General features: G+C 47.0%; 1 protein-coding gene across 1 annotated transcript in view; it reads right to left on the bottom strand.

Moving 5' to 3' along the window:
* The window catches only part of Ntn1 (netrin 1), a 177,912-nt gene that overhangs the window by 21,041 nt on the left and 129,233 nt on the right, over window positions 1-27,638 (bottom strand). Inside the window, exon 4 of the mRNA XM_042694495.1 lies at window positions 25,789-25,842. Within this exon, the coding sequence (XP_042550429.1) occupies window positions 25,789-25,842 (54 nt within the window). The remainder of the gene's footprint in view (window positions 1-25,788; window positions 25,843-27,638) is intronic.

The following is a 27,638-nucleotide window of genomic DNA, read 5'->3' as shown; positions in this document are numbered from 1 at the left end:
GAGGTGTGGCTCAAATGGTACAGCACCAGCCTTAAGCAAAAACAAAAAAAGATAAGTTAGAGCATGTGGCGCTGAATTCAAGTCCTAGTACTGGCACAAAAGGAAGAAGAATGAGAGGAAAAGAGGGAAAGGGGGAGGGAGGGAGGAGGGAAGGAGGGAGGGAGGGAAGGGAGGGAGGGAAGGAGAAGGAAAAGGAAGGGAGGGAGGAAAAGGGAGGGAAGGAGAAAGGGAGGGGAGGGAAGGAGAGAGAGAGAGAGAGAGAGAGGGAGGGAGGAAGGAAGGAAGGAAGGAAGGAAGGAAGGAAGGAAGGAAGGAAGGAAGGAAGGAAGGAAGGAAGGAAGGAAGGAAGGAGGAAGGAAGAAAGAAGGAAGGAAGGAAGGAAGGGCCTCTGTGAAGTAGGATAAGAGACAAAGCTAGACTGAAGAAGCCATATATAAGAGGAAAAAAAAGAGTTGAAAAAGCAAAAACTAAACCAAGCTTCTAAAAACCCAGCAGCACAGTTAAAACCCATGTTGGAAGCAGTGGAGAAAGATAATATTAAAGCAAGTGATTCAAGGGCATGCAGAACATGTTAGAAAGGCTCATACTAAGTTTACCCAAAAGGGGTAAAGACATGAGAAGCAGGAAAAAGGTATGGAGTGAAGATACAGAGGCAAATGGACATAGGATTGGGTGAGAACAGCAATCCAGGCCAAACAGAATAGAAACAAGATCAAAGACAGGATTCCTGATTTAAAGTCAGACTTACACGTGCTGAAGGAGAGGCCTTGCTAAATCCTGTTATATCAGAGAAAAGAAATCAACACCCAGAGGAGTCTTCACAAAACACAGGATATAGCAGCATAAGGGAAATAAACAGCTACAAATATAGCAACAAACTGAGCATACAGCAGTGTGTCCAAGAGCTCTGTGGTAAACTTATGACTCAAGAATTTTATACCATAAAAGTAAAAGGGGGGGGGGGGGAGACACAGAAATGGAGGGACAAAGAGTGAACAAATGCAGACGAGGAACTCACTAGACACTATATTGAAAATGAACTATAGGGGCTGGGAAGGTGGCTCAGTGGTAGAGTGCTTGCTTCGCATGCATGAGTCTTTGGGTTCGACTCCTCAGCACCACATAAGCAGAAAAAGCTGGAAGTGATGCTGTGGCTCAAATGGTAGGGCTCTCACCTTGAGGTGTAGAGCTGAGGGACAGTGCCCAGGCCCAGAGTTCAGCTTCCATGACCGACAAAATAAAAAGTAATAAAATAAAAAAAAGAAAAAGAAAATGAACTGTCGAACTTGTGGTGTGGATGTGAGAGAAAAACTGGGAGCAAGTGAAGGAGAGACATTGTCCAAAAAGAAATGTACTCATTACCTGACTTATGAAACTGTGACCCCTCTGCACATCACCTTTATAATAACAATGAAAAAAATAATTTTATACCTATCTAGAGTGTCTCATATATACCACAATGAACAAAAGACATTCTCAACTCCTTTGAATATTAAGAAAATTATTCCAAGCTGGGCACCCGTGGCTCAAGTTTATAATTCCTAGCTGCTCAGGAGGCTGAGATCTGAGGATTAAGTTTCAAAGCCAGGCAGGGCAGGAAAGTCTGTGAGACTCTTATCTCCAATGAATCACTAGAAAGCCAGAAGTGGCGCTGTGGCTTAAAGTAGTAGAGTGTGAGCCTTAAGCTCAAGAGGTCAGGGACAGTGCCCAGGCCCAGAGTTCAAGCCTCACAACCAACAAAAAAAAAGAGAGAGAGAGAAAGAAAAGTATTCCAATCATGTATCTCCCCAGAAATAAGTACTTCAGAATGTTTCTCAAATGAAATGAGAATAGAAATAATAATATAAGAGGAGAAAGTCCTGGTATATGCACACTGGCAATGATCCTGCAGCCAGTGAATCTAGGAGCTCTAAACTGGCTTTCAAAACTAAATACATACGTTAAAATAATTTTTTAAGATGCTTGAAAAGGAACCTCAGTCTATCAGACTATAAAAAAATTAAAAATTTAGGTTGACTAACAAATACTAAGAAGTGGAATGAGGTGGAGAATCAAACTCTTGTCTTAAATAAAAAGCAAATGATCCTATTTCATGCTGAGCTGACAAGAGTTATAGATCAAGGACTGCTTTTGAAAAGCCACAAAACACTATAGATCATAAGAAACAAAATAGAGCTAAAAATATGCCAATGTGCCAGAAAAAAATGGAAAACACACAAAGCATTTATGATAAATTAAGATCACAGAATAATAAATATCTAAAGATAAAGCAATAAAAGTGAATGGATTCAACTGAAAAACTGGCTTTCCCATATTGAAGTATGAAATTAGGTGCTGGTGGCTTACTTCCATAATCCTAGCAATTCAAGAGGCTGAGTTCTGAGACTCTCAGTTCAGAACCAACCTGGCAGACAAATCTGAGAGATTCTTACCTCTAGTAAAAAGTCAGAACGGGAGGTGTGGCTTAAGTGCTAGAGGCACTAGCCATAAGTGAAAAAGCTGGGGAATAAGTCCTGAGTTCAAGCCCAGGACTGGCGCCAAAATTAACTACATAAGTTATTACCGAAGAGGAATATAACTAAAGTGATTTTTAAGGCAACTTATACTATATCAAAGACATAACAGGAAATGAAAGCTTTTTTTTTTAATGAAGTAGAAATGCTTCTGTCAGAAAAAGTAGGTTTCAAGGCAAAGGTGTGTGAAATGGACAAAGCAGATCGCCTCATAATTTTTTTAGAAAAAGTACTGTTTGATGGATGTAGGATAACATCATACTGAACAGACTCAGCAACAAGACTGACGGAAACACGCAGAGCAGCGGACACACATACACAGCGAAAGAATGCCACATTTATTCCAAGAAGCTGAAATTGCACCAGCCACATTTCCTGACCACAGTGTAATAAATATTACTTGGTATTAAAGGAGAATGAAAATAAGCAAAGTGTACTGAGTACTAAAAGTCAGAAAATGAACAACAAAAAAAAAAAACAAAGAAAGAGGAAGGAAGACTAACAGGAGAAACAAATTAATAAAGTAAAGTAGAATACAGGAGAGAGAAAAAAAAAAAACCCAAACTCAAAAATTTATGAATATATCCAGGGCCTAATTCTTTGAAAAGCTCCCAAACTTAAAAAATCAAAAAAAATAAAAACACCAGACAAAACACTGTCATGTCTAATTACGAACAAGAGAGAAAAAAACAGAACATTAGGAAGTAATAATCTAAAGAACATTTGGGGAATTATAAGGCTATTGTATACAACTTCAGGGTAAAAAAAAAAATCTGAAAGAAATGTATTATTTTTAGGAAAATACCAAGTGGCATAGACAGTCTTAAGAAATATCTGGCTGGAATGGACCTCAGAGATGAGCCACATGAGCATTTAAAGGGCTCGGGGTCTCTAACTGGCTCATTCTTCAGAAACACGAAAACAATGCAAGTTATTAAGGGGAACCACATGAAAGTTCCTGAGGCTGACAGTTTTGCAGCAAGGGGGGGGGGGGGGAGGAGGGGGGAGGGGGGGGAGGGGGAGGGGGGGGAAGCAGCTTCATACCATTCCACCTTAAAAGTTGCTGCAGTTTACTCACAAGACCCTATAGGCCCACTGATTAGATTAGCCTCATTGACAGGACCCCACCCTAATGTCAGGACTCTCCTCAATTGGCCCAACAAGCCCAGCACCTCTACTCTCTCTATGGGGACCCTTCAAGAGCTCTGGTTGAGAGCCCAGGTAAACACTGCAGCTCTGCAGGGGCCCCTGCTTCAGGCCTTCAAGCCTGCCCTCCTCCCTCAGCAGGGATGGGCTTGCCAAGACTGGACACGGGCGCTGCCTGGCTCCCCACTTGGACGTGCTCTGTCCCAAGGAGGACCGCTGAGACCTGGAGGCAGCCATCTGCCTGGCCACAGCAGGCCCATCCTGGCTGGCTGGCATCCTGGCCCCTCCTGGGAGCCGCCTGCCCTCCCTTTTATCCCTCCCACCTGCTCCCCTGACCCACCCACAACCAAGAGCCAAGAGGTGGCCTCCAGGCCCAATCCCAGCGGCCGTACCAAGCCTGCCTCCTCCCGCGCCTTAGGTAGCTGGCCCTCTGCGCTGCCTCCTGAGCCCAGGTGCCAAAACCCTGCTGGGTCGGCCTGCTCGGCCGGCTCCGGGCTCATCTCTGAGCATATGGCAGGCAGAGCCCGGTGGCCTATGGTGCAGGCCAGGGGCACGGCATCTGGCACCTCCCTGAGGAGTGGGGTGGGGAGCTGGCAAAGGTCTCGCTCTCCCAGCCCTGGCAGCTTGTTTGCCACACCTCTGCTTCTGGGATGTTGGATTTGGAAAACAAACCCCCAAAACAAACCCCCAAATAAGAGTGAGCTTCAGACCCCCATGCCTGGTGTTGGGGGTGTCATGGAGAGACAGATCTTGAGGGGAGAGCACCAGGGCTAGGAGAGATCTCAAGAAGACCATTCTGCCCACCAGCGGTGACCAAAGGCAGCTGAAGCCAGTACGCACAGAAAGCAAGCTTTGCCTCTCCCAGCCAGTGTGCCGCGGGATCACAGGCCAAAGGTGATTCGTGCCCAACCCTAGGTAAGGGCAGAGCCCACTCTCCTCTCCCCCGTGAGCACTTCTGACCAAGGGTACTGCCTCTTGTCTGGGGGAGGTAGGCTGCAGGCAGGTTTTAGTGTCCACGTATCACTCCACACCTATGCTGTTCTTACCCAATCAATCCATCACCCCAAAGCCCCCCTCCAGCCTCAACTGCAAAAGGTCCATTTCACTTCAGGCTCCTCAAAGCAGAGGGTAGCACAGGAGAAAGATCTAAACAGCGGGGAAAGGAGAGGGTGCCAAGCACGAAGGTCATCCTGTGCAAAGGTTCTGAGGCAGGTAATGGTCTGGCATGGCTCACCAGGCCACCCTGCACAGAGTAAATGATGAGAGAAGTTGCAAGAGCTGATCTGCCATGCTTGCTGAGGTACGGGGTTAACCTAACCTGTTAAGCACTGGGAGACACCTCTGGCCCACTCAATGGGCCACTCACAACTTCAGCCACCAACCTTGGCCTCCGGAGCCTTTCCCCCTTTTTACTTAGAATCTGTCCCTGGTCACCTTTCCCTGGCAGACCAGCAATTTCCAAGTTCTTAGCCTTTGCCTCCCAGTCTAGAATTTTCTGTCAGCCTCTCATCCCAATCAAGTCAGAGCTTAGTATCCCAGCACCTGATAGGATTTGTCGCCACTGACAGCGATGAACGACACAAAATCTTAGGTCCCACAGGGGCCAAGAACATGGCCAAGACCACCTGGCCAAACAAACCTACAAACAGGTTTCACGACAGTGTCGGCTCCCTTTCTGACCTTGGCAGACATGCCTGGCCGCAGGGCCGGGCAGCTGTGATACCTGACAATGCCAAGGACGGAAGCTGGGCTGGAAAGGGGGAGGGGCAGCAGGAAAAGTATGCAGATACCGTCTCCATGGGGACGCAGGCCCACATCTGCCAAGAGAACCCCGGGCTGCGGACCTTACCTGCAGTGACCAGTGAGCCACCCCTGGGGTGTGGAGTGCTCGCTGGACAAACTGCCTCCACCTGGCTCCCAAGTCATTACCCACCCTCCCTGTGGGAATGCTGACCCTCAGACATGCAGGAACTTCTGGAAAGCAGGAAGGACCCAACAGGACAGGGAGCGCTTGAGATGCTGGTTGCCGTGAGTAACACGGCCCTGTGTCCTTCGGCATGTTGCTCCATGTCTCTGAATCTCAGACTCCTCACTGGTTAAATGTCAGTTAACTCTGTCATCTTTATCTCCATAAGATAAAGCCTGACAGATTGTAAGCCCTGAAATGACATCAGCTATCAATATTAGTACTCGGAATTAGGAGCCATGAGAGAAAACCAAATTCACAGGCACTCTATCACTTAAGCCATACCTCCAGGCCTTTTGCCTTAGACTTGGAGGGACAGTACCTTATATTTATGCCCAGCATGGCCCTTCCCCCATAGCCAGGATGACAAGTGTGCCCCAGCTTTTAGGTTCAGATGGGATCCTGTAACTCTTTGCCTAGGCTTGCCTCAAACCATAATCCTCCTGATCTCAATCCTTGAGTAGCTAGGATTACAGGTACGAGCTACTAACGTCAGACCTATATCCAATCAGACCTATATCCAATCATTCTAACCTGAAGGTGTTTCTTGCTCTTGTATGCCACCTTTGCATTCACTGAATAGCAACTGACCACTGGCTTTGCCAACCGTTTTGAGAGGATGCAGTTCCTTGGGACACCTGATATACTTCCCAGTTAAATAGTCCTCAACTTTTTTGTCTGTCATCCCATTCCCTCCACAAAGTCAGGGCAGCACTGTGCCCCCACCCACCCACCCACGACCAGGGCACATCACAGGTCCTCCATAGATCCTTGTTGAATGAGCTGAATAAAAACATGCCCAAACCGGGCAGTGCCATATCTCATGTCTGTAATCCTAGCTATTCTGGAGTAGGGCAGGAAAGTCCATGAGATGCTTATCTCCAATTAACTAACCACCAGAAAACCTGAACTGGTGCTGTGGCTCAAAGTGATGAGTGCTTAGCTCAGGGACAGTGGCTAGGCCCTGAGTTCAAGTCCCACGACTGACCAAAACAACCACCACCACCACCACCACCAGACCCAGCTGCTACCACCATGTGGACAGCAAAGCGACGCTCAGCCCCAGTGATTCCTGCATCCCCACTCCCAGGGCAGAAATCATCAAATCTCTATGAGGGAGCCCCAGGAAGCAGCAGCCAGGCTGGCTCAAGAATAGAACAGGTAAAGAAAGGCAGGACTCAAGATTCCTGGTGAAAGGCAGGAAAAGCAAAGCTTGGAGAGCAGGGGTCCTCATCTGGGAAGACTGCGGGCTGATAGAGCTTCCTCTCCCAGAGGCAGGGAGAATTCTGGTGTTTCTTCTGGACTTTAATTACACAAATCCTAAATCCACCTAGTTGCAGCCTTTTAAATACTAGGCCTCAAGACTGTCAGATTCTAAGGGCAGTCATCACAGGTAAAGCCAGGAGGTCCTGCACCCCAAGAAGCCCCTGAGGGTGAGTGTCCCCCTCCCAGGTCATCACACCAGAAACCCATCTTGCTCCAGTCCTGCCCAGCACACTTGGAACGCCCTTAGGGGCAAAGGGATTCGGGGTGGGCAAAAGAGCCAGGCTTTGTAGTCTCCCGTGGCTGGCAACCTCCTCCCCACAGAGCCAGGCCCTGTGGCCTCTCTGGGGATGGGGTGGCTGGGCAGAGAAGGGGGGTTGCACTGACCACATGAGGTCAGAACAGCCCCTCTTCTCCTCTTGGAACAAGAGGGTGCAAATGAGTCCTCAGCGTGGTCTTTCTTCTTGCTGAACAAGATGGATTGGAAAACAAATTGGCTCAAATAAAGCATGTAATTAGATTAAAGTCTCTTGCCCAGTGTCTTTGGGAGTGCACAGAGTCCTCCTGACTGGAGGCAGGAGACCTCAGCGGGCTGAAGTGCTCCTGGACATCCAGAATTTGGGGCAGAGTTCAGGGTCAGTGCTCAGTGGTGGTCAGGTGGCCCGTGGCTTCGAAGACATAGGCTGGGTGGCCCTGTGCTAGAACGAAGGACAGCGGATGTTAGAAAGTGTGCGTCCGGGGCTGACAGCCCCAGACACAGAACATTCCAGACCCCAGTTTTCTCATGCAGTGCTCTGAGCCATCCGAATGCTTCTGGCCTCACATACTCCAGGTCAGCTGGGGCGGTAAGGAAAGGGCTTGCTAGGGTTGCCCAGGTGTAGTTTATGCCCACCCGGGTATTCCTCCACGGGATGGACACAGCTGCCCTCCGAGACTGAGGCAGCTTCTACAGGCAGAGAGCAGGGTTAAGGTCTGGCATGGATTGCAGGGTAGAGTCTGGGTGACCATCACGGCAGTCATGTAGCTGGCACCGGCTGGGGAGACCAGGCCAGGGAGCAGGTAAATACAGGCTGAGAGAAAAGAAGAGGCAATGTTTTCATATTACCTATGTACCTCCTCCTATATAGTTTAAGTCATTACGTATAATACCTAACACAGATGTTATGTGAGCAGTCGTCATACTTTACTACTGGGGGAATAAGGACAAGAACTAAGTCTGCACATGTTCAGACAGATAAAGTTGTTCTCAAGCCTTTTCATGTGAGGAGAGTGGAATCCTTCCAAGGATATGGAAGCTGATGCTGCTTATGCACAGATTGGCAGGAGGAAGGAACAGCCAGCAAGAGAATGCAAAGACAGCAGAGGAGACACAACTGTGGAAGGAGACAGAGCAAACGAGGGCCACTGTGGACAGGACGAGACCTCAGATGGCTGAGTCAGACTTGAGATGCTGCTACCGGACTACGCAACTCCACGAGAGGATGAATCATCCCAAAAGGTGAGTTCTGCTCCGTGTGCATTGCTCACAAAGGCATGAAGGTGGCTGAGATGTCTCGTGAGGATTTCCCATCCAGAAGGCTTTCCAATGTCCTGACATCTGAATGAATCATACCACAGGTATCTGGAAGCTATATTTCCAGGAAACCAGCTCTGATCCAACAGTATCACAGCCATGGCTGGCACTGAGGTCTCCCCAAACACTGCCAAACATTGCTACTTTCTCACTACGTCCTTGAGGGGATCCTTAAGTCTCCCTTACCCAAAAAATGCCTGGAATCGGAAGAGACTTTTTACTATTTTGAACAGTTTGCATAAATATAATGACGTATTTGGGGAACAGATACAAATCTAAAGATGCAATTCATTTGTGTTGCCTATACTCCTAGCACCCAAAGCCGGGCAATGGATATGCTATGTTTAGTAGCCGTTGACTCTGATCTGAGGCATGGAATCATCTGCTTGAGGCATTGTTAGTGCTCAGAATGTTGTGGGTTTCAGAGCATTTCAGATTGGTGACTTTAAGGGCAACCAATCTATCTGAGGTTTGCTTTAGGGAAGTAAAGAACTCCCAGTGGACTTGAGGTAACCACAGAGGCAGGTCATCCTCTGGACGGTACTGGCATTCTTCATGTACCAAGCAGGGACACACTCCCAAAGAGCCCACTGTGGAGTGTGGAGCAGAGTCCTAAGCTTACCCTGGCATCCTGCCTGCCCTGACCTCCTCAGGGGACAGTGTTAGACTTTACCGAGATGCCATATTCAGATCTTCCTCTACAGTCTTCTGTTGCTGAAGCATTTCTGTTTCCTCCCACCCAGGACACTGCTGTTCTCAACTGCTGTTCTACCAGCATCACTGTGTCCCTGACTCCCAACTCTCCAAAGGGGACTGAATGAGGAATGTGCACCTCAGGGGTACAGGCCTGACTGTGGACCCCACCGATCCCCACAGCCTACACCTGACCTGCTAGCAAGCTCCCCCATGGGCCTCCCAGAGAGGCTTCTAGAACAATTCTGGTGGACAAAGGGCTAAACAGCCTTCCCCTACAAGCAAAGCCCTATGTGTGCAGATACTATTTAGCTCTATTCCTGGTACCTGCAAACACCAGCTCCTGTTTAGAAGCTGGAGGAGAACAGCTTAGGCCTCTTGAGACGAGGCCCACATGGGTGCCAGCTGGGCTCGTGTTTCTCTTCCTCTGGCAGTCAGACTTTCTGGAAGTCCTGAGGCCCAAACCACCTACCCACCTTACTTCCTACTGCTACTGTTTGGCTCACCAAAACTTTGAACTACAGAACAAGTTCAAAAATATTTTTTAAAGATTTTTTATTTTTTATTATTATTATTATTTTGTTGGTCACTGGGCATGAACTCTGGGCCTGGGCGCTGTCCCTCAGCTCTTCAGCTCAAGGCTAGCGCTCTACCACTTGAGCCATTGCGCCTCTTCTGGCTTTTTCTGCTTATGTGGTGCTGAGGAATTGAACCCAGGGCCTCATACATGCAAGGCAAGCGCTCTACCACTGAGCCTTCCCAGCTCCTCAAAAATATTTTTATGAAGAGTCAAAATTCAAAACTCTCACCCCACAGTTGGGCATGACAATGCATATCTGTAATCCCTGTTACTCTGGGAAGTAGAGGTAGGATGATTAGATCCCAAGGCCAGAGAAAAGTCAGCATGAGAACATATCTGAAAAATAAACCAAAAGCAAAAGGACTCAAGTGGTAGGGCACATGTCTAGCAAACCCAAGGCCCTTAGTGAAAAACCCAGTACTGCAAAAACAAACAAAAAAGGCCCTCTCACCTCAGAGACAAGCTCTATAAATCCTAGAGAGAGGACAGAGAGAAATTTCTTCCAGCTGAAGATGAAGTACCTAGGTGGATGAAGGATGCTCACTGGGGGGAGGTAAGGAGGGTACCAATCCTAGGAAGAAATGATGTACAGAAGAGACCTGCATCTGAACCAGAGAAACATCTGCCTGCCACCTCTTAACATTTTTTCTTGATGCGAATTCTGCCTCAGAAGATGAATCCTCTGGAATTTTTGCTTGAACACCCCAAATTTCCAGCTATGCCACACTGGTTCTAAGTATAGGCAGCTCTCCATAACTGAGGGCTTCTATATTCCCCCCCAAAATTCAACAAACCATGGGTCAAAAATATTTGGGGGGGGGGGGAATGGGTAAGAATACTGAAAGGGGTGACACTGATCAAGATGCACTGTATTCATAAACTGTTTTATAAAACGGCAACTCTTGTACAACTATTAAGGATAATTTTTAAAAATTGAGGAAAAAATACATATCTACTGAACAGGAACAGACTTACTAAAAAAATACAGAGGTATACACAGCAATTACATCATTTCAGGCACTGCAAGGGATCTAAAGATGGTTTAAAGTCTACAGGATGGAGGGGATAGGCTCTGTGAAAATGCGGTACCTTTTTATATAAGGGACTAGAGCATCTGTGGATTTGGGGATCCTGAGGACTCCTGGACCCATGCCCCTGGGACTATATAGAACCCCCTATATGTTCTTCCTATCTACCATCTGTGCCACTGGGAAAACAGCAGCCGGGCTGGAGAGCAGCAAACCACCTTAGATTGGAGGCTTTGTTCATTAGGCAGCAAAAGACCTAGCCAGCTCTTAATGATATTTGCCACTAGCAGGGCCACAGAAGATGGCGCAGTACCTGTAATACAGGTGGACTTGGCTCACATTCAAAACAAGAATCCTCCACAGTGTTTGCCGGTCTTTCTCACCTGCATCTCTTAAAGGCAAAAACACCGTAACCCCAGAACCTAGCACTGGCCATCAGGGTACATGCACGAGCCCACAGCAAAATGAATGCATGGACATTTAAACGCACAAAACTCCCAGAATTGGTAAGAAGATAGGAAATATGGAAGGTCACTACCAAGCCTGGCTGAACGAGAAATTCCCCATTTTCAGCCCGCAGCCAAGACGAAGCCCAGAGAAGGATTAATAGAGCACAGAATCCGTATTTCATAAGCCCTTCCAAATTGCAGAAAAGGCTGCACCTGCCTCCACCCGTCTGGGGCTACTAATCCTCTGTAACAACTCTGTGGCCCCCATTCTAACTCACACTCGGTGGGCAGGGTTATCCCGTGTATTCGCCTTTAATAAGCTGAAACCATTCGGGCGCTGAATTCACTGCTGTCTGCTCCCACCGGGCCTGCCCCATGGGGTCTTCTTGTCAGCTCTCCCAGTGAACAGGGGATTTTGTGTTCAGCAGGGAAAACAAAGCTGTCCCAACAGGGATCCAGTTGGCTCTCCGTGTGCTTCTCCAGCGAGAGCCAACATGGACACACACTAGAACTACTGTCAGCACTGGAGGGGGAATTCAGATGAGCTAAGCCGGGGCTCCCTGGCAAGGCTGTGAGAGGGGAATGCTTGTGGCCCTTCAGCATCCTCCTGCTTGATTGGCTGGTTGGCTGACTGGCTAGTTCAGCTGGTTAAGCTAATGCGTTGGAACCCAGTGGCGTCCTTGCTTAAGTTTGCCTGTACCCCACACCTAGGCGCTGTTGGGTAAGAAGCATACTCCTGCCCAAGGCTGAGCTAAATTGCTTTCCACATAGAGAAAGGCCTCAATACTCACCCTTGCCTTTTGGTGCCAATCCCTACAGTGCCACAGTGCCACATGGCCCCCAAAGTTGGTACCGTAATCCAGGAAAATCGATGGGGAATATTGTGTGTGGCTACCAACCACTATGCAATTTTGCTCCTGGAGCCAACAGACTACATTACCCAGCACCCCTTGAAGCAGTGAGGTGTGATCACATGATCAAGTTCTGGCCAATAAAACAAGAGTACAATATTCAACACTTTCAGGCTCAGCCCATAAGTCTCTCCAGAGTTTCCTAGGGGATGATTTTGAGGCTCCAGAGGTTGGTACAGCCCCTGATGGAAGGACCCTAACCTTGGACTCCCTGCTGAGAGTCAATCAACCAGGAACAGCTGTGGATGAGGGCAGCTGTATAAGCAAGTACTAACTAGACTGTTAGGAATGTTTATTAGAGCATATAGCCTGCCTGACTGATACAGGATCATAAGAAGTAGAGAACCTGAATTAGGACAGCAGCAGTGGTAGTGTATGTGATAGAGAGAAGACAGCTCAGTATGTCTGGATGATGAGCTGGACACTGGAGGGAGGACATGGGGCCAAGAGAGTAACCCAAAAGCCTTTCTGTGGTAGCGAGCTGTTGGAGAGTAGATAAAACACAAACTCACAGAGCTCTCCTGGTACTAAGAAAATTTCCTACATCACTTTTAGTTGTCTCTCAGTATTGTATACTGGTTCCAGAACCCCTACAGATACCAAAATTCAAGGACGTTTCAGTCCTTTATATAAAATGTCATAGTATTCGCATGTAACTTACATATGTTCTCCTTTTAATCATCTCTAAATTACTCTAGTACCTAATACAAAGTAAACAGTTGCGATACTGTATTCTTTAGGGAAAAACAGCCTGCAAAAAGTCTATCCAGGTTCAGCACACACACAATATTTTTGCATAATTTTCATCCAAGGATGGCTGAATCCACATACTTGAATACTTGGAATCCCTGAATACAGACAGAGGCCAACAGCAGCAGGTCTGGTGTGTGTCCTGCCCTTCACTGACCCAGTACACACAACCTCCACACTACACTATTGCAGACGTTGGCTGCCTTCTCTGACACTTGCCTGTGGCTTCACTTGATTATGTATGTCAATCTCCACCAGACAGTCCATAGCCAATGGTTAATTAACTATATGAGAACAGAATGGGTCAGTCCTTTTGCCTTTAAGTACAACAGCTTCTCTGGCATAACTGTCAAGCCCATTCTAGGATTTGGCAAAGCTATCTGCTTTCCCAAGCACCCTCCCCTACACTTTCCTGTCTCCCTCACTCCCTTAACTGATGCCCCTGGGCATACTCCCTTGGTAAAGTAACTCCCATATGAATCTCTGTCTCAGGCCCCCAGAGGTTTTAGGGAACCCAATCCAAGTCACCAGGGCCCTTGATCATCACGATGCATGTCTGTCTAGCATTCTGCTGCTTCATTCACCTACAGCAATCAACTGGACACAAACAGGAGGAAGGTCAGATGGAGAGTCCAGAATCAGGACACCACCTTCTTCTAGGCTTCTGAGAGGCTGTGAAGATTTTTAGGTGCATAGGTGGAAATTCAACAGTGGGACTGAAGGAATGGCCCCCTGGGCCAGAGGGATGTTTGACCAGGGATCTGGGAGGTATCTTACTCACTCTGGTCAGAGAAAGAAAAGATAGCAATAGGTTGATGCCTAGCCGGGTCTAGAATTTCAGGAAAATCTTGAAGCAGTTTTCTCTTGAGCCTATTGCTCCAAACCTTCCATGAAATTGGGAACTGAACTTAGGGTCTGGGCACTGTCCCTCAGCATTTTGCTCAAGGCTGGTGTGCTACCACGAGAGAGAGAGAGAGAGAGAGAGAGAGAGAGAGAGAGAGAGAGAGAGCGAGAGAGAGAGAGAGAGAGAGAGAAGAGAGAGAGAGAGAGAGAGAGAGAGAGAGAGAGAGAGAGAGAGAGAGAGAGAGAGAGAGAGAGAGAGAGAGAGAGAGAGAGAGAGAGAGAGAGAGAGAGAGAGAGACAGAGAGAGAGAGAGACAGAGAGAGAGAGAGAGAGAGAGAGAGAGAGAGAGAGAGAGAGAGAGAGAGAGAGAGGAGTGTGTGTGTGTGTGTTTAACTGGAGATAAGAGTCCTATGGACTTTCCTGCCTGGGCTGACTGAAAACTGGGATTCTCTGATCTTAGCCTCTTGAGTAGCTAGGATTACAGGCATGAGCCATCAGCACCAGGCTTAGCAGGAGGAACCTTTTCAGGCTCCCATATCAGATTTTTCTCCACCTTTTCCTGCTTCAACAGATGGCTTGCTTGAGGCACAACGGTCAAGGGAAAGCCTCAGCTCTGCCATCAACCCTCTGTAGGATCCAGGGCAGGTCGCTGTCCCCCTCTGGCCTCAGTCCGCCCACCCATCAAACGCAGGAGCCAGGTTGGATGAGCCCTCTCTGGTAGGAACATGAGAATTCCACTCTTAGGATGCCCTTGGCCAGTACCATGCTGAAAGCTAGTTAACAGCTGGCTCTTTGGGGAGAAAAAAAATCTTGATAGGTACTCTTTGCCAGTTTCCAATGTGTGAATGATCCCACGGTGGCAAATTTCAAAGTACCAGCATGATACTCAAATGCCTGCGTCAGAAAAGGATGAGCACAGCTGGTTCTGCAGAGTTTCATGAGCAGGTACCTGCCAGCCCCTGTCACCGGCTCTCAGGTAACTAAGGGTCTCAGCATTTCTGATCTCTGCAAACACAAGATTCTTTTTGTTTCTATTGTTATTCTAAAGGTGATGTACAGAGGGGTTATAGGAACATAAGCCACATAATGAGTACTTTCTTAAAAATTTTTTGGTCATGGGGCTTGAACTCTGGGCCTGGCGCTGTCCCTCTGCTCTTCAGCTCAAGGTGAGCACTCTACCACTTGAGCCACAGTGCCGGTTCCGGTTTCTGAGTGGTTTATTGGAGTTAAGAGTCTCATGGACTATCATGCCCAGGCTGGCTTTGAACCACGATCCTCAGATCTCAGCCTCCTGAGTAGCTAGGCTTACAGGCTGGCTTTGAACCACGATCCTCAGATCTCAGCCTCCTGAGTAGCTAGGCTTACAGGCCTGAGCCACCGGTGCCCGGCTGAGTACTTTTGTTTTTTAGACAATGGCACCCCTTCCCTTGTTCTTTTCCTCTTTGAGGTGCTGGGATTTGAACTCAGATCCTCACTCTTGGTAGGCAAATGCTCTTGAGCCACATTCCCAGTCCACACAAGACTTTCCCTTTCCCTGGATCCCACAATGAAATCTACCTTTTTTTTTTAAGAGTCTTAGTATGTTGCCCAGACTAGCCTCAAACTCAACAATCCTCCTGCCTCAACTGCCAGGATTACAGGCATGCACACTACCCCCTGACTATACTTTACCAACAAAAGCACATATAATGATAAGATACTGGCATCTCTAGAGAAGGAAACAGAGGTATTCACCACTGTCCTCCAGATGCCAATCTCCTGCTTTACCTAACACCTGAGCTCTGCCCTCCACCGCAAACACAGCTCCATGATCTGCTTCATCGTATCGCTAAACCCAGCACACGAAAGAAGCAGGAGACTTGTTTCATGTGGCCATACCCAGGGCTTTAGGAGTGGAAGAGAGAGAGCATCTGTGAGCACTGTTCTGCTCAGCAGTTGGTGCAAGGAGGGCTGGAACAATCTAAGCATCATTAGCCAAGGAGGAGGCAGCTGGCAGGCTCCTGTCCTCCAAAGTTTAAAGGTCTGTGAGCACCCCAGAGAGGTTCCCTGACTACAGTTCCCAGGCCTTTCTATCAGAGCAACAACCTCCTTGAATGAAGTCTTCTTCGGTCCCCTCTACACAGCCCAGAAGGAGCCCTGCAGGCCAGTCTGAGCAGCGTTCCAGTGAACATAAGGCTGGTTCTGCCCACTACATCCTGCCCAACTACCACCCACAAAATACAGAAAGAAGGAGGGTAGCTTCTGGGTGACCCACAGTTGGCCTCCAACGAGGCCCCAGAACCTTCAACTGAGACCACTGTAGATACTGCGACCTTGTCTCAGGGTTGGAAGGGACTTTATTCACCCCAGTTCCTGAGCAAGCTGGAGAGCATCAGAAGAACAGGAGGAACTGGACATAAGGGCCTCAAGTCAGAACGCATGGTCCCTCCCAGCAAGCCCTGTCCAGGGCTCTACAGGAATTCTAAGGGCTCAAAACATAAGTCTGCACAATGCCCAAGGGTGGAGCCTCCTCCCTGCCTCGGCCTAGCTCTGCAGGCTGCACCCCATCAGCCTCTGCCAGCAAGGTCCTGTGACAGCTGTATGACATGGTGTGCAGGGCTTAGTCTCCTGTCCTCTCTCCCCAGCATCTGTCACTCATCTCATCAATCATTCCCCTGGACTCTTCAGTAGGAAGAGCGCCCAAGAAGGGCTAAATATTCCACCCCACTTGCTCCTCTGGCCTCCCAGCTCATCCTTTTGTCTTGCTCTGGGCTTGGGGCAGCTCCACCTGCAAAGACCCCAAGACAGCACAACAATGGGGTCCTGAATCCTGCCACACAAACAGCTCCCTTTGTGTTCCTTGGGGGTGACAAGCCCCTGGCAGCAGGGGTAGAGGGTCCCCTGTCCTGTTCACCCCAGCCTGACCTCTGCCCCTATCCTTTGTGCAGGCCAGAAAGGGTGGAGAGAAGTGGGAGGGAGAAAAAGAGGTGGCCAGAAAAAGGAAGAAAAACAAGAAAGGTAGTGGAGTGGGTTGTAGAGAAGACAAAAAATGCCAACAGGGAGACAGAAGACACATAGAAAAGCAGAATCAGAGAGAGAATCTGGGGAGAGACATCCCAAAGAAATATCTCTTCTCCCAAAGGAAAAGAGATACATTCAGGATGCCCAGAAGCTGTTGAATCCATATTAAATTGTTGTTTGGGATACAAATGGTCACATATGTTGACAATGCCATAAAGTTCAACCGAATACAGATGGCATCAGCTGGATTTCAAGTTAGAAAAGAGGGAGCTGGTCCCACTGACTGGAAGAGGCCCGTGTCCCATTGTTCCACCTCTGGATTCCTTAGCTAGAGGAGAGTGGTGAGCTGAGCTGATGATATAGGTTTAGCTCAGTGGTTCTCAGTCAGGGGCTGCTCTGCCTCTAGGGGGCATTGATTATCACCACTAGCCAGAGGACAGGTACTGACTGGTACCTGACAGCCTCACTACCAAGAATGCTTCAGTTCAGACGCCAACAGGGCCAAGGTTGAGAAATGCTGGTTTAAATCTTGGTATCAGGGGATGTAACTCAGTGGTATGGTACTTGTTCAGCATGCAGGAGGCCCTGGGTTCCATGGGGGGGAGAGGAGGAGCTGGGATTAAAATCCTAAAATAATTGTTTGGTATTTCTCAGCTTCTACATCCTCTACACCCACCAAGGAGACCTGAGCCAGTCCTGATCTTTTTCCCTCCCTCTCTCTGCCTGGAGGAAGCTCAGAGCTCACACACCTACAAAGCCATGGGTTTCTGGGTTCTGGCTGGCTTACAGCACCATCTCCTCTTAATGGGCATGTGAGAGTTTTGTGCCAGTAGCTCATATCTGTAATCCTAGCTACTCAGGAGGCTAGGATTTGAGGATCAAGGTTCAAGGGCAGGAAATTCCATGAAACTCTCCTCTCCAACTAACAAGCAAAAACCTGGAAACGGAACTGTGGCTCATGCTAGAGTGCTAGCCTTGGGAGAAAAAGCTAAGGGACAACACCTAGGCCCTGAGTTCAAGCTCTAATACCGACACCAAAACAAAAAATATTATTTAGTAGTTTATTTACAGGTTTGAAAATAGAACATTGAAACCTGCTGAATTTGTTTTAGGAAAGGGGAAGTAAGGAAGAGAACGTGATGGAGAAGATAGGCTGAAATACATTGTACGCGTGTGTAGAAAAGTCACAATAAAACCCTCTCCATATAAGGAATGCATGCTAATAGAATAAAAAAGAACTGTTTTTCACAGCTCTGTTCTTGCTATTTCTGTGAGATTTCGCATAAAAGAGTTTAACAATAAGTTGAATCATACACTAATTCAGAACATGCTAATTTACAGTCAAACTCAAAATGTGAGATCACTTTCACTTTAAGATGAGCTAAATTTTACCATGGGAAAAGGGACAGGCCAAGGAACAGTTAAACGAAACTGTACTGGAAGACACATGACCTTCTACGTCCTCAGCTACACCCAAAGCCATGTGATGTGGAGAGCAAGCCACAGGGTCCATCCATAAACGCTGCAGAGGGAACACTTGCCCAGAGAACACATGGGTCTCATCCAGTGTTAAGAATGCCAGAGGTTCACAGCCTTGGCCCTGTAAGTTTTGGGATGGATAACTTTGTTGTTGGGGCTACCCCATGAAGTATAGGATGTCTGACAGCATCCCTGGCTTCCACTCACTAGATGCCTGTGGCACACTTGCCCTAGTCATGACAATTGAAAACGTCTCCAGACAGTGCCAGATGTCCCCTGAGGGACAGAATACCCCCTGGTTGAGACACTGAAATATATAGACATAATGAAACAATTGAATAGAAATGTTCTCTGTAAGATAGTCTTTGCACCAATCCAAGTTTACTCTCCATGTGTGATCTGTTAGGAACTCTATGTTGATGACTTGGTGATACACTGTATCTTTCCACTTATAGATTCTGCAATACAATTATGTAGCTACACCATTATCAACTCTAATAATAAAAACATATAGGCTCCTTCCCTTGGGAATTATTATAAACAGTGCTGTAATGAACATCTTTGCAGCCAAGTCCTGATACATCCTATTTCCTTAAACTTAATTCCTAGAAATGAACCAATGGAACCGCAGATACTTCTGGATATTTATTTTCCATTTATAAAAGGCACCAAGCATGTCTCTCAATACCAGAGTAGGTAAGTGACTGTATCCTCAACCTTTTTCAACACTGGAAGTCCCTTTTTTATTTTCTAAATACTGTCAAATTCAGTAGGTTTTTAGGATAGTATCTTGTTGATGTTGCTTTATGATTAATAGTAGATATATTTCTTCATAAACTCATTGCATTTGTATAAATTCTGTGAATTTCTAGTTTACTTTCTCAAAACTCTAACCTTCTATTAAAATCTTTCTTTCATTTTCTGTTTATATCTACAAAATATTTCCCTCTGTTATTTCTGGTTTTCAGACCAAATCTGGAAAGCTTTCTTCTCCTTTTGATTACATATATATGTAATAATATTGATTTGATATCAATATGTTATCATATATTTTGATATTTACATATGCTACTGTAGAACTTTAAAGATTCTTTGGGTATCTATAAACCTTTAATCCATTAATGATACACAGCCCAAAGAAGAAATCTTAACTTTGTTATTTTTATTTTTTAATTTATTTTTACTTATTTATTTATTTTGCCTGTCCTGGGGCTTGACTCTGGACCTGGGTGCTGGCCCTGGGCTCTTTTTGCTCAAGACTTGTACTTTACCACTTGAGCCACAGTGCCACTTCTGGCTTTTTTCTGTGATTTATTGGAGATAAGAGTCTCACAGACTTTCCAGCCCAGCCTCAGATCTCAGCCTCCTCAGTAGGAAGGATTACAGGTGTGAGTCACCAGCACCTGGCTCTAATTATGTTATTTTTAAATAGCTAGTTTTTACGGCCCCATTCGTTGATTGCTTTCCCATTCTCCTCTCTGACAAAATAGTAAAATCCTCTTTCTGGGTTTCCTGCTCAACTTTGATGATCTCTGTCTTCCCATGACAGTCCAACATTCATTTCAATACCCTATTTACAGTATTTTAAAATATCTGCTATGGCTAATCACCCTTCTTTAGTCATCATTTAAAAAATTCTTGGCTATTCTTTCAGACTCCTGTCCTACTAGCCTGTGATTTTGACCAGGGATTTTGCTAGATTGTTTCTGAGAGAATTGATATTTTAACAAAAAAATATTGGGTTATTCCCTTCTAGAATATGACAAGGGTTTCTGTTTTCTCTGCTCTTTAGTGTCCCTTAGAAAAATCTTGTCCTTTTCACATACATTATATATGATAAATACACATATATATTACATATGCATGTTCATATGTATTATATATATTAACATATTTATTTCTGTATTTGACATTTTTATTACCACCCTAATTATAATTATCTTCCATTAATATTAAAATACCTTCACTGAGCAACTGCTACAGGCCAGACACCTCCTTCCAGGCCTACAGACACCGGGCTATCCATGCTCAACCTGTTATTGCCTACACTGTGCATGTGGTTTTATTGTTTGTTTGTTGAGCACTTAAAAACAGGTTACTACTTAATCAAAGGCTCTATGTGGGTCACTTCATTGAACCCCCAAAATAACACTGCGAGGTGGGCCTATTTTTTTTTTTTTTTTGTCGGTCGTGGGCCTTGAACTCTGGGCCTGGGCACTGTCCCTCAGCTCTTCAGCTCAAGGCGAGCGCTCTACCACTTGAGCTACAGCGCCACTTCCGGTTTTCTGGTGGTTTATTGGAGATAGGAGTCTCAGGGTCTCTCCTGCCCGGGCTGGCTTTGAACCGCGATCCTCAGATCTCAGCCTCCTAAGTAGCTAGGATTACAGGCATGAGCCACCAGCGCCCGGCTAAGGTGGGCCTATTATTGTCTGTTTCCACAGAGGAAGAAATCAGTAGAGTTCAAGTAAAACTCATTCCCAGTGTTAGCACCTCTTCCTCTCTTCCTTTGGGCCACGACACCTCATGGATACTTCAAGTCTTTTTCCAGTCTTTACAGGTCTATGCTCCCATTTCTCACCAACCTACTCCCTATCTTTAGAAACTGAAGCTGGACCTGAGAACAAATCTCCCTTACCCAAGTGGCAAGTCTCTATGGTCCCATTTTCTTTTGGATGTGTTAAGAAGCCAAAAGAAAGACAATACTAAGGTCTCTCCCTTCCCCAAAACACACCTCCTGGCACTGGGTGAGCTCTTCCTTGAGGTCTGGTGCCTGGCCTCCCAGTCCTCTCTCTAGGCTCTTCCAAAGGGCTCTTGATACCTGTGGAAACCACCCCTCAGGCTGGGGCTGCTGGAAGTCAAATAGGGAGACCACAAGGTGACAGGGCTGGGGGAAAGTGCCCAGGACCCCTCTTGGGAGCCCAGGAGGCAGCTGGTGCAACTTTTGCTCCAAGGCATCTGTGTTCTTCAAGTTGGAGAGGCCAACAAAAAAGCTATTACATCTAACCAGCCAGGGGTTTTCCCTAGTTCTTTATCTACTGTGCTCTGAATGCCAATCTGCTCATCTCTTCCCAACTCAACCCTCCGTGACCCCTCATAGATCATAGAGTAGCCAGCCATGGGTAGAATGTTGACACCAAAGAAGGTGGTCCTGGCTATGAATCAGCCCATGGGGTATCCTCAAGAGGAACTGTAGGTAATATATTCTGTCAGAGGCAGAAGTGGTTACAGTAAGCAAGCAACTAAGCAGGAAGAAACCCTAGTAAAATATAGCTCCTGCCTCAGAGATCCAGTGTGGGGAGCCCTGGGTCCCATCCCTTCATTCTTCAAATAGGAACGGCTGTCATACTGACCTAGTCTTCACCAGTACAAGATCAACCCCAGTCTCTGGGCCCCAAGCCCAAGCTCTTCCCACTGAGCCAAGTGACCTCCACAAAAGCAAGCCATCTGCAAGTTCAGAATTGCTCCAGGAGGCTGGCTCATACTTGTAACCCTAGCTACTAAGGAGGATGAAACCTTAGGAACCTGTTTCTGAGCCCACCCCAGCAGAAAAGCCCATGAGACTCTTACCTCCAATTAACCATCAAAAAGACAGAAATGGAGCTGTGGCTCAAGTGGTAGAGCACCAGCCCTGAGGGAAAAAGCCAAGTGATAGCAAGAGGCAATGGAATTCCAGCCCCAATACCATTAACTTTTTTTTTTTTTTTTTAAGAATTGTTCTGAAGTTGACAGAGGTACAGGGGAAAGCAGATGTCCCTTTCACAGCCATGGGTGCAGAGGGCTCTATAATCAGTGAGACCTGTAAGGGCGCCTTGGGTACCACATCCTTTTTGAGTGTATATGGGGGAAGTGTCTTATTTGCCCTTCCTGGTTTTCTTTGCCACAGACTTCCCATGGCACTGTGCTCCTGGCCATCTTGCCCTTAAAAGCTCACCAGCTAGTTCAGGGAAGCAGGTAAAGAACACTCTCTGAGTGAGCTGGCCCTTCAAGAAGACGAGTTCAGAGTGAGGCTGTACCCATCAGCTTTCAGAACACATTCCTGGCTTATTAATTCTTTCTCTCTTCTGTGACACAAAAGTAAATAAGCTTTCTCAGGCAGCCTCATTCAGGGGCTTCTGCCACTTAAACACTGCAGAGAGCTAACAGGTTTGGAGGTATCCAGAACCCAGGCCCCACGCTTTCCAGGGAGGTGGGGGAGGCCTCCTGGCCTCTAGCCCAAAACATCTCAGCCCCTGAGAAAGGCTGGCAGGCCTGTCTGTGATGGGAAGCCCCATGGCCCAGCTCAGAGCCAAGGGGTGGCTGGTGCTTTCCAGAGGCCACCGGGACAGGTCAGCAAGAGTCTGGCCAAAGCTTCAAGTCTCTCCAAGCTCTAAACCAGCTCGCTCAGCCCGTCTGTGAGGAAAGTAATTGCTAAGAATGTTTATTTACTGCTTGTTCCAGTTTAAATCATATTCGCCAAGGTTTGGAATAAAGAAAGGAAATAAACAGTCCCCAAATGAGTTAGAATAGTTAATTAACCACCGAAGACTGCTAAACTACAAGGAATACATTTCCAAAGAGGATGCTACAGGTGTTTAGAATTGGGGAAGTCCTCAGCCTGGGGGTATGGCTCAGTGTGAGAACTCATACATATGGCCCTGAGATCAATCCCTAGCATCAAAGATTTTTTTTTTGTAAAGGTGATCTTTGGCCTGGTAAAGTGTAAACCTCCAGTGCTTTATACCAGCTTCTTTTTTTTAATTGTGAAAATACTGTACAGAGGGGTTACAATTACATGGGCAAGATAATGAGTACATTTCTTATCAAGCATTGTAGCCTCCTCCTTTGTTTCCCCTTCCCATCCCTTCCCATCCTCCCCCCCCAACCCAATCCTCCTCCCCTCTCCCCACCATATACCAGCTTCTTATAGCTTGTGTAAATATCTTCTCAAGAGGTTTGGGTTCGTTTTGTTTTGTTTCGTTTGGGGTTTTGTGTGTATGTGTGTGTTTGTGTATGTATGTGTTATTTACCCTCCCCCTTCTCATTTTCCCATGTCTTATGTGGAAGGGAAAAAGGCCAAAAAACTGTTACAAGAAACTCAAAGTCAAGATGCAAAGTTTAGAAAAATAGGAAGGACCAGAGACTGAGAGATCAAGATCTGGATCGTCCTTGGGAGAGTTGTATACTGAGTCCCAGCACAAGTCCTCACAAGGGCATAGTCCAAGAGTCCATACAGGTGAGTTCCATATACATTACTGTCTCTCACAACTGACCAAATGATCACCAACTCACTGTGGTATTGTCTAGATTTACAACTACTCTCCCCTAAATTCTGTGATTGCTTGGCACCAGAGAGTTAACCCAGGGCCACACACATACTAAGCATGTGTCTACCACTGAGCTGCATCCAGAGTCCCTCCTTGATGTTTCTATTAAAGAAAACAAAAAAAACCATGTTAAAAAGAAAGAAAGAAACAGTCCACTTCTGTCCTCAGTGAGCAATAGAATTTTTTTTAATTTTTGCTTTTTTGATAGAGAGTCTCCCTACATCAGAATGATTATATTATATATTATATTACACAGGCCGACGTTGAACTTCAAGTAATCCTCCTGCCTCAGCTTCATGAGTAGCTAGCTAATGAGAACAACTTTTTAATTTAAAAAGTCAACTGCTGCCTGGCGCTGGTAGCTCACACCTGTAATCCTAGCTACACAGGAGGCTGAGATCTAAGGATCGTTGTTCAAAGTCAGCCCGGGCAGGAAAGTCCATGAGACTCTTACTCCAATTAACCACCAGAAAACCAGAAGTGGCACTGTGGCTCAAGTAGTCAAGCATTAGCCTCGAGCTGAAGAGCTCAGGGACAGCGCTCAGGCCCAGAGTTCAAGCCCCATGACAGACAAAAAAAAAATCAACTGCTATCTTAGAGCTAAATCCCTTTGGGACACTGCTGTCAACAGGGCTGGACCAGAGTGAACTCCCTTTCCCAGAAACCGGGCCTGCAACCCTTCTTGAGCCATTTCTCCTGCAAGTGGCACACCCAATGATACCTCAAGTCTCAGCAAACAACTAAACACCTGATTAGCTATAGCTGACCCCATAGTGCCCTTTGGTATACCCCGAAGTAGTCTGTTCTTAGTTACTTGCTACACAAGCCTAAAGTCTGAATCCATTTTCTCTCCAGCTTGCAGGGCACTGACAATTTTCCCCCAAAGCCAGTCTTCATTCTAAACTATTCAGGAGGCCACATGGGTTTGGTCTGCAATGCCCTCACAGCTCTATCTAGAGAGGGGACAGTTTTCTGAGGCAGCATGAGTGGCTATCCTGGGACCACACTGTCAGCCTGCTCCTTAATCCTGCTCTTACTCCAAGTACTCATACACAGAAGTCTCAGTGACCCCAGGTTACCGGGTGCAGGCCTAAACTGCTCTCAGAAGAAGACACCATTTTGCAGAGCTCTGTGTCCTCTATGTACCTAGATGCCTTGAACCAGGAACCCTGCGGATCTCACAGCATTTTTCAATGCTATCATAAAATACAAACTGTGTATCTTATTAAAAATAAAATGCAGAGAGTGGTTCCACTTCACTTTCTACTACACCGTGAGAGAAAATCATACATTAAGAGGAAACTACGCTTTATGAATTCCGATCTTTCCCTGGGCGATCCCCTCTTGGGATGAGGGGAGCCGCGGCAAGCACAGTTCTGTCAGGCCACAACCTCACCCTCTCCAGGGGAAACACACTTATACAGTGAGCTAGGTGGCAAGCAAGGACGGTCAGCAGGCTAAGTTGGCTTCATGTGCTCAACTTACATTTCCAACTTATAGTGGGTTTATCACTGCATGACCAAATACCATTAACACCTTTCAAAAAAAAAAAAACAAACTACTCAGGAGCTGAGATCTGAGGATCACAGTTGGAAGTGAGCTCAGGCAGGTAAGTCTATGAGATTCTTATCTCCAATTAATCATCAGAATACTAGAAGTGGCGCTGTGGCTTAAAGTGGTAGAGCACTAGTCTTGAGCAAAAGAGCTCAGGGACAAGACCCATACCCTGAGTTCAAGCCCATTGACCCCCCTCCCCCAACAATAACGCAATGTGAAGGCAGCTGTGGTTACTACTGGTGACCATGTCACAAGCGGTGCTGATGGCTAATATGGGCAGCCCACCTCTGTCATGGAGGGAAAGAGCATGAAGACAGGATTGTCTCCCCACCTCATCTCATGGGAACTTTGAGCCTCCCTTAGCCCCAGCACCCAGCCTCAGCAAGTCCAGGAAGGAGAGATGCAGCTAGACAGTTCTGCAGCTTCTCAACCTCCATAGGAAAAAGTAAGAGGAGATCCCTTCTTAGAGTCCTGGCCTTTAAAGGCTTGGTCTTTGGCACTAAATGTCTATTATTTTATCTTTAGAAGGGGAGTCCAAGAAAGTACTCTGTGGTTCTATACCCTTCAGTACAGCTTAGGGAGTGAAGCTGCTAGCCACAACCAGTAGAGCCCAGATAGAGGTCAAGAAAGAGTCTGCACTCCCTCATCCCTCTTCTCCCTCCCTGCCTTCCCCCCACCCCCCACCACCACAGAGCCAAGGTGTTAACTGAGAAGACAAGAAGACAGCAGCTTACCTTCGGGTTCCTCCATGCTGCTGGCTGCAGTAGTTGGTGGAGCTACAGGGATCTCTGAGGTTCAGGAGAGGGAAGAGGGAGAAGAAAACAAAGAAGACATTATTTTTGAGTTTGGAAAAACAATGAGCTCAGCAGAGACTCCTCCCACCCGTTCCTGAGAGGGAAAAGTGAGAGAGGAAAAGAAAGCCAGCAGCATATTCTCCTTGCTCTCCAGTCCCTTCATCTATTGGCCAGGGATATCACAGATCCCTAGTATGGATGGAGGGGAATAGGGAGAAACAGGGAGAGCTGTCATGTGGCTCCCTCTCGGGCCTACTATCTTCACGTAATCAACTCAGCACTGGGCTCATCCAGGGACAGGGGAGAGGGGACTGCCCAGGCTCTCTGCTTGTCCTGATGTGGCTACCTGGGCTCTGCCCACCTGTAACCTCAATACATGGGGATGGGAGAGGCTCTTGCAGCAGAATGGCTTGCCAGGTGCTGGGAACCTGCCTGTAAGGCAGAGATGAGTATGTGGTCCTGACCATGGTTCCAGGGACTCCCATCTCACAAGCTAAGACTTTTTTTTGTCGGTCATGGGCCTTGAACTCTGGGCCTGGGCGCTGTCCCTCAGTTCTTCAGCTCAAGGCTAGCGCTCTATCACTTGAGCCACAGCGCCACTTCTGGCTTTTTCTGCTTATGTGATACTGAGGAGTCAAACCCAGGGCCTCATGCATGCAAGACAAGCACTCTACCACTGAGCCATCTTCCCAGCCCCAAGCTAAGGCTTTTTCACAGCAGGTAGACTAGCATGAGACTGTAAAGTAACAGGGCCTCTAAAAGCTTTCTTTTTTTTTTCCTGCCTAGAATAGTGAATCATTCCTGCTACTTCCTAGACTTGACTGTGCTATCAGAAACCATCCAAATTCAGACTTCCTCTTTCTATATAAGGTCAAACCATGGAGCGAAAAGTCCTTACAAGCCTGGTACCAGTGGCTCACATCTCTAATCTTAGCTACTCAGGAGGCTGAGATCTGAGGAGAGCAGTTTGAAGCTAGCCTAGGCAGAAAAATTCACAGGGCTATCTCTAGCCATTCAAAAAGCTATACTGGAGGTATGATTCAAGTGGCAGAACACCAGTCATGAGTGAAAAAGCCAACCAAGAGTTTGAGGCCCAGAGTTCAAGCCCCAGTACTGGCATGCATGCAATCACACACACACACAGTCCCTCCAGAGAAGAGATTCACTTCCTCTGACTTCCCTGGCAAGTAACCTTGACTCCCACTAACTGCAGACCTCCAAATCTAGCTTGGCTAGGACCTGAACGAGGCCTGGAAGATTGGGGCAGGCTGGGGGCAGGCCAATGAATCCCATGGAGGAGGAAGTTCGTACCTTTGGAGACAAGGGGTAGAGGATACAGTACCCAATTTTGCCCTCAGGTGCTTTCATTAGCAACAGCAACCCACAGAAGCTCATTAGAAAGCCGGATGTTATACCAAGTCCTTCCTTAGTTTTCAAAGGGCACATCATGTCAGAAACTTTCTGGAGGCAGAATCTGAATGGGCTGGTCTAATCCTTCAAGTCCATGAATGGGGCCTGGGGCAATGGCCACAGTCACATTAGCCACCCATCCTCAGCATTTAAACAGGCCTGACGCTGGGACACACACAGAGGAACTGTGGCTGGTGAAACAGGGCTTAACACCTTGGCACTATGGTACCAGTGGCCAAGTGCTAGGAACATCCCAGGATGAAACCTCGGGTCTTCAGACTGTTGGGTGGGAATCAGCATACAAGACAAGGGAAGAGGTCCGCTCTCCCAGGGCTCAGTCTCTGAATCAGCAATGTTAGCCCCTGATGATCTTTCAACCT

The sequence above is a fragment of the Dipodomys spectabilis genome, unplaced genomic scaffold (assembly GCF_019054845.1).
Source record: "Dipodomys spectabilis isolate Male_0828 unplaced genomic scaffold, ASM1905484v1 ptg000004l, whole genome shotgun sequence".
Classification (NCBI taxonomy): domain Eukaryota; kingdom Metazoa; phylum Chordata; class Mammalia; order Rodentia; family Heteromyidae; genus Dipodomys; species Dipodomys spectabilis.
Note: the sequence above shows the minus strand (reverse complement) of the source record. Positions and strands in the feature narration are given on the sequence as shown.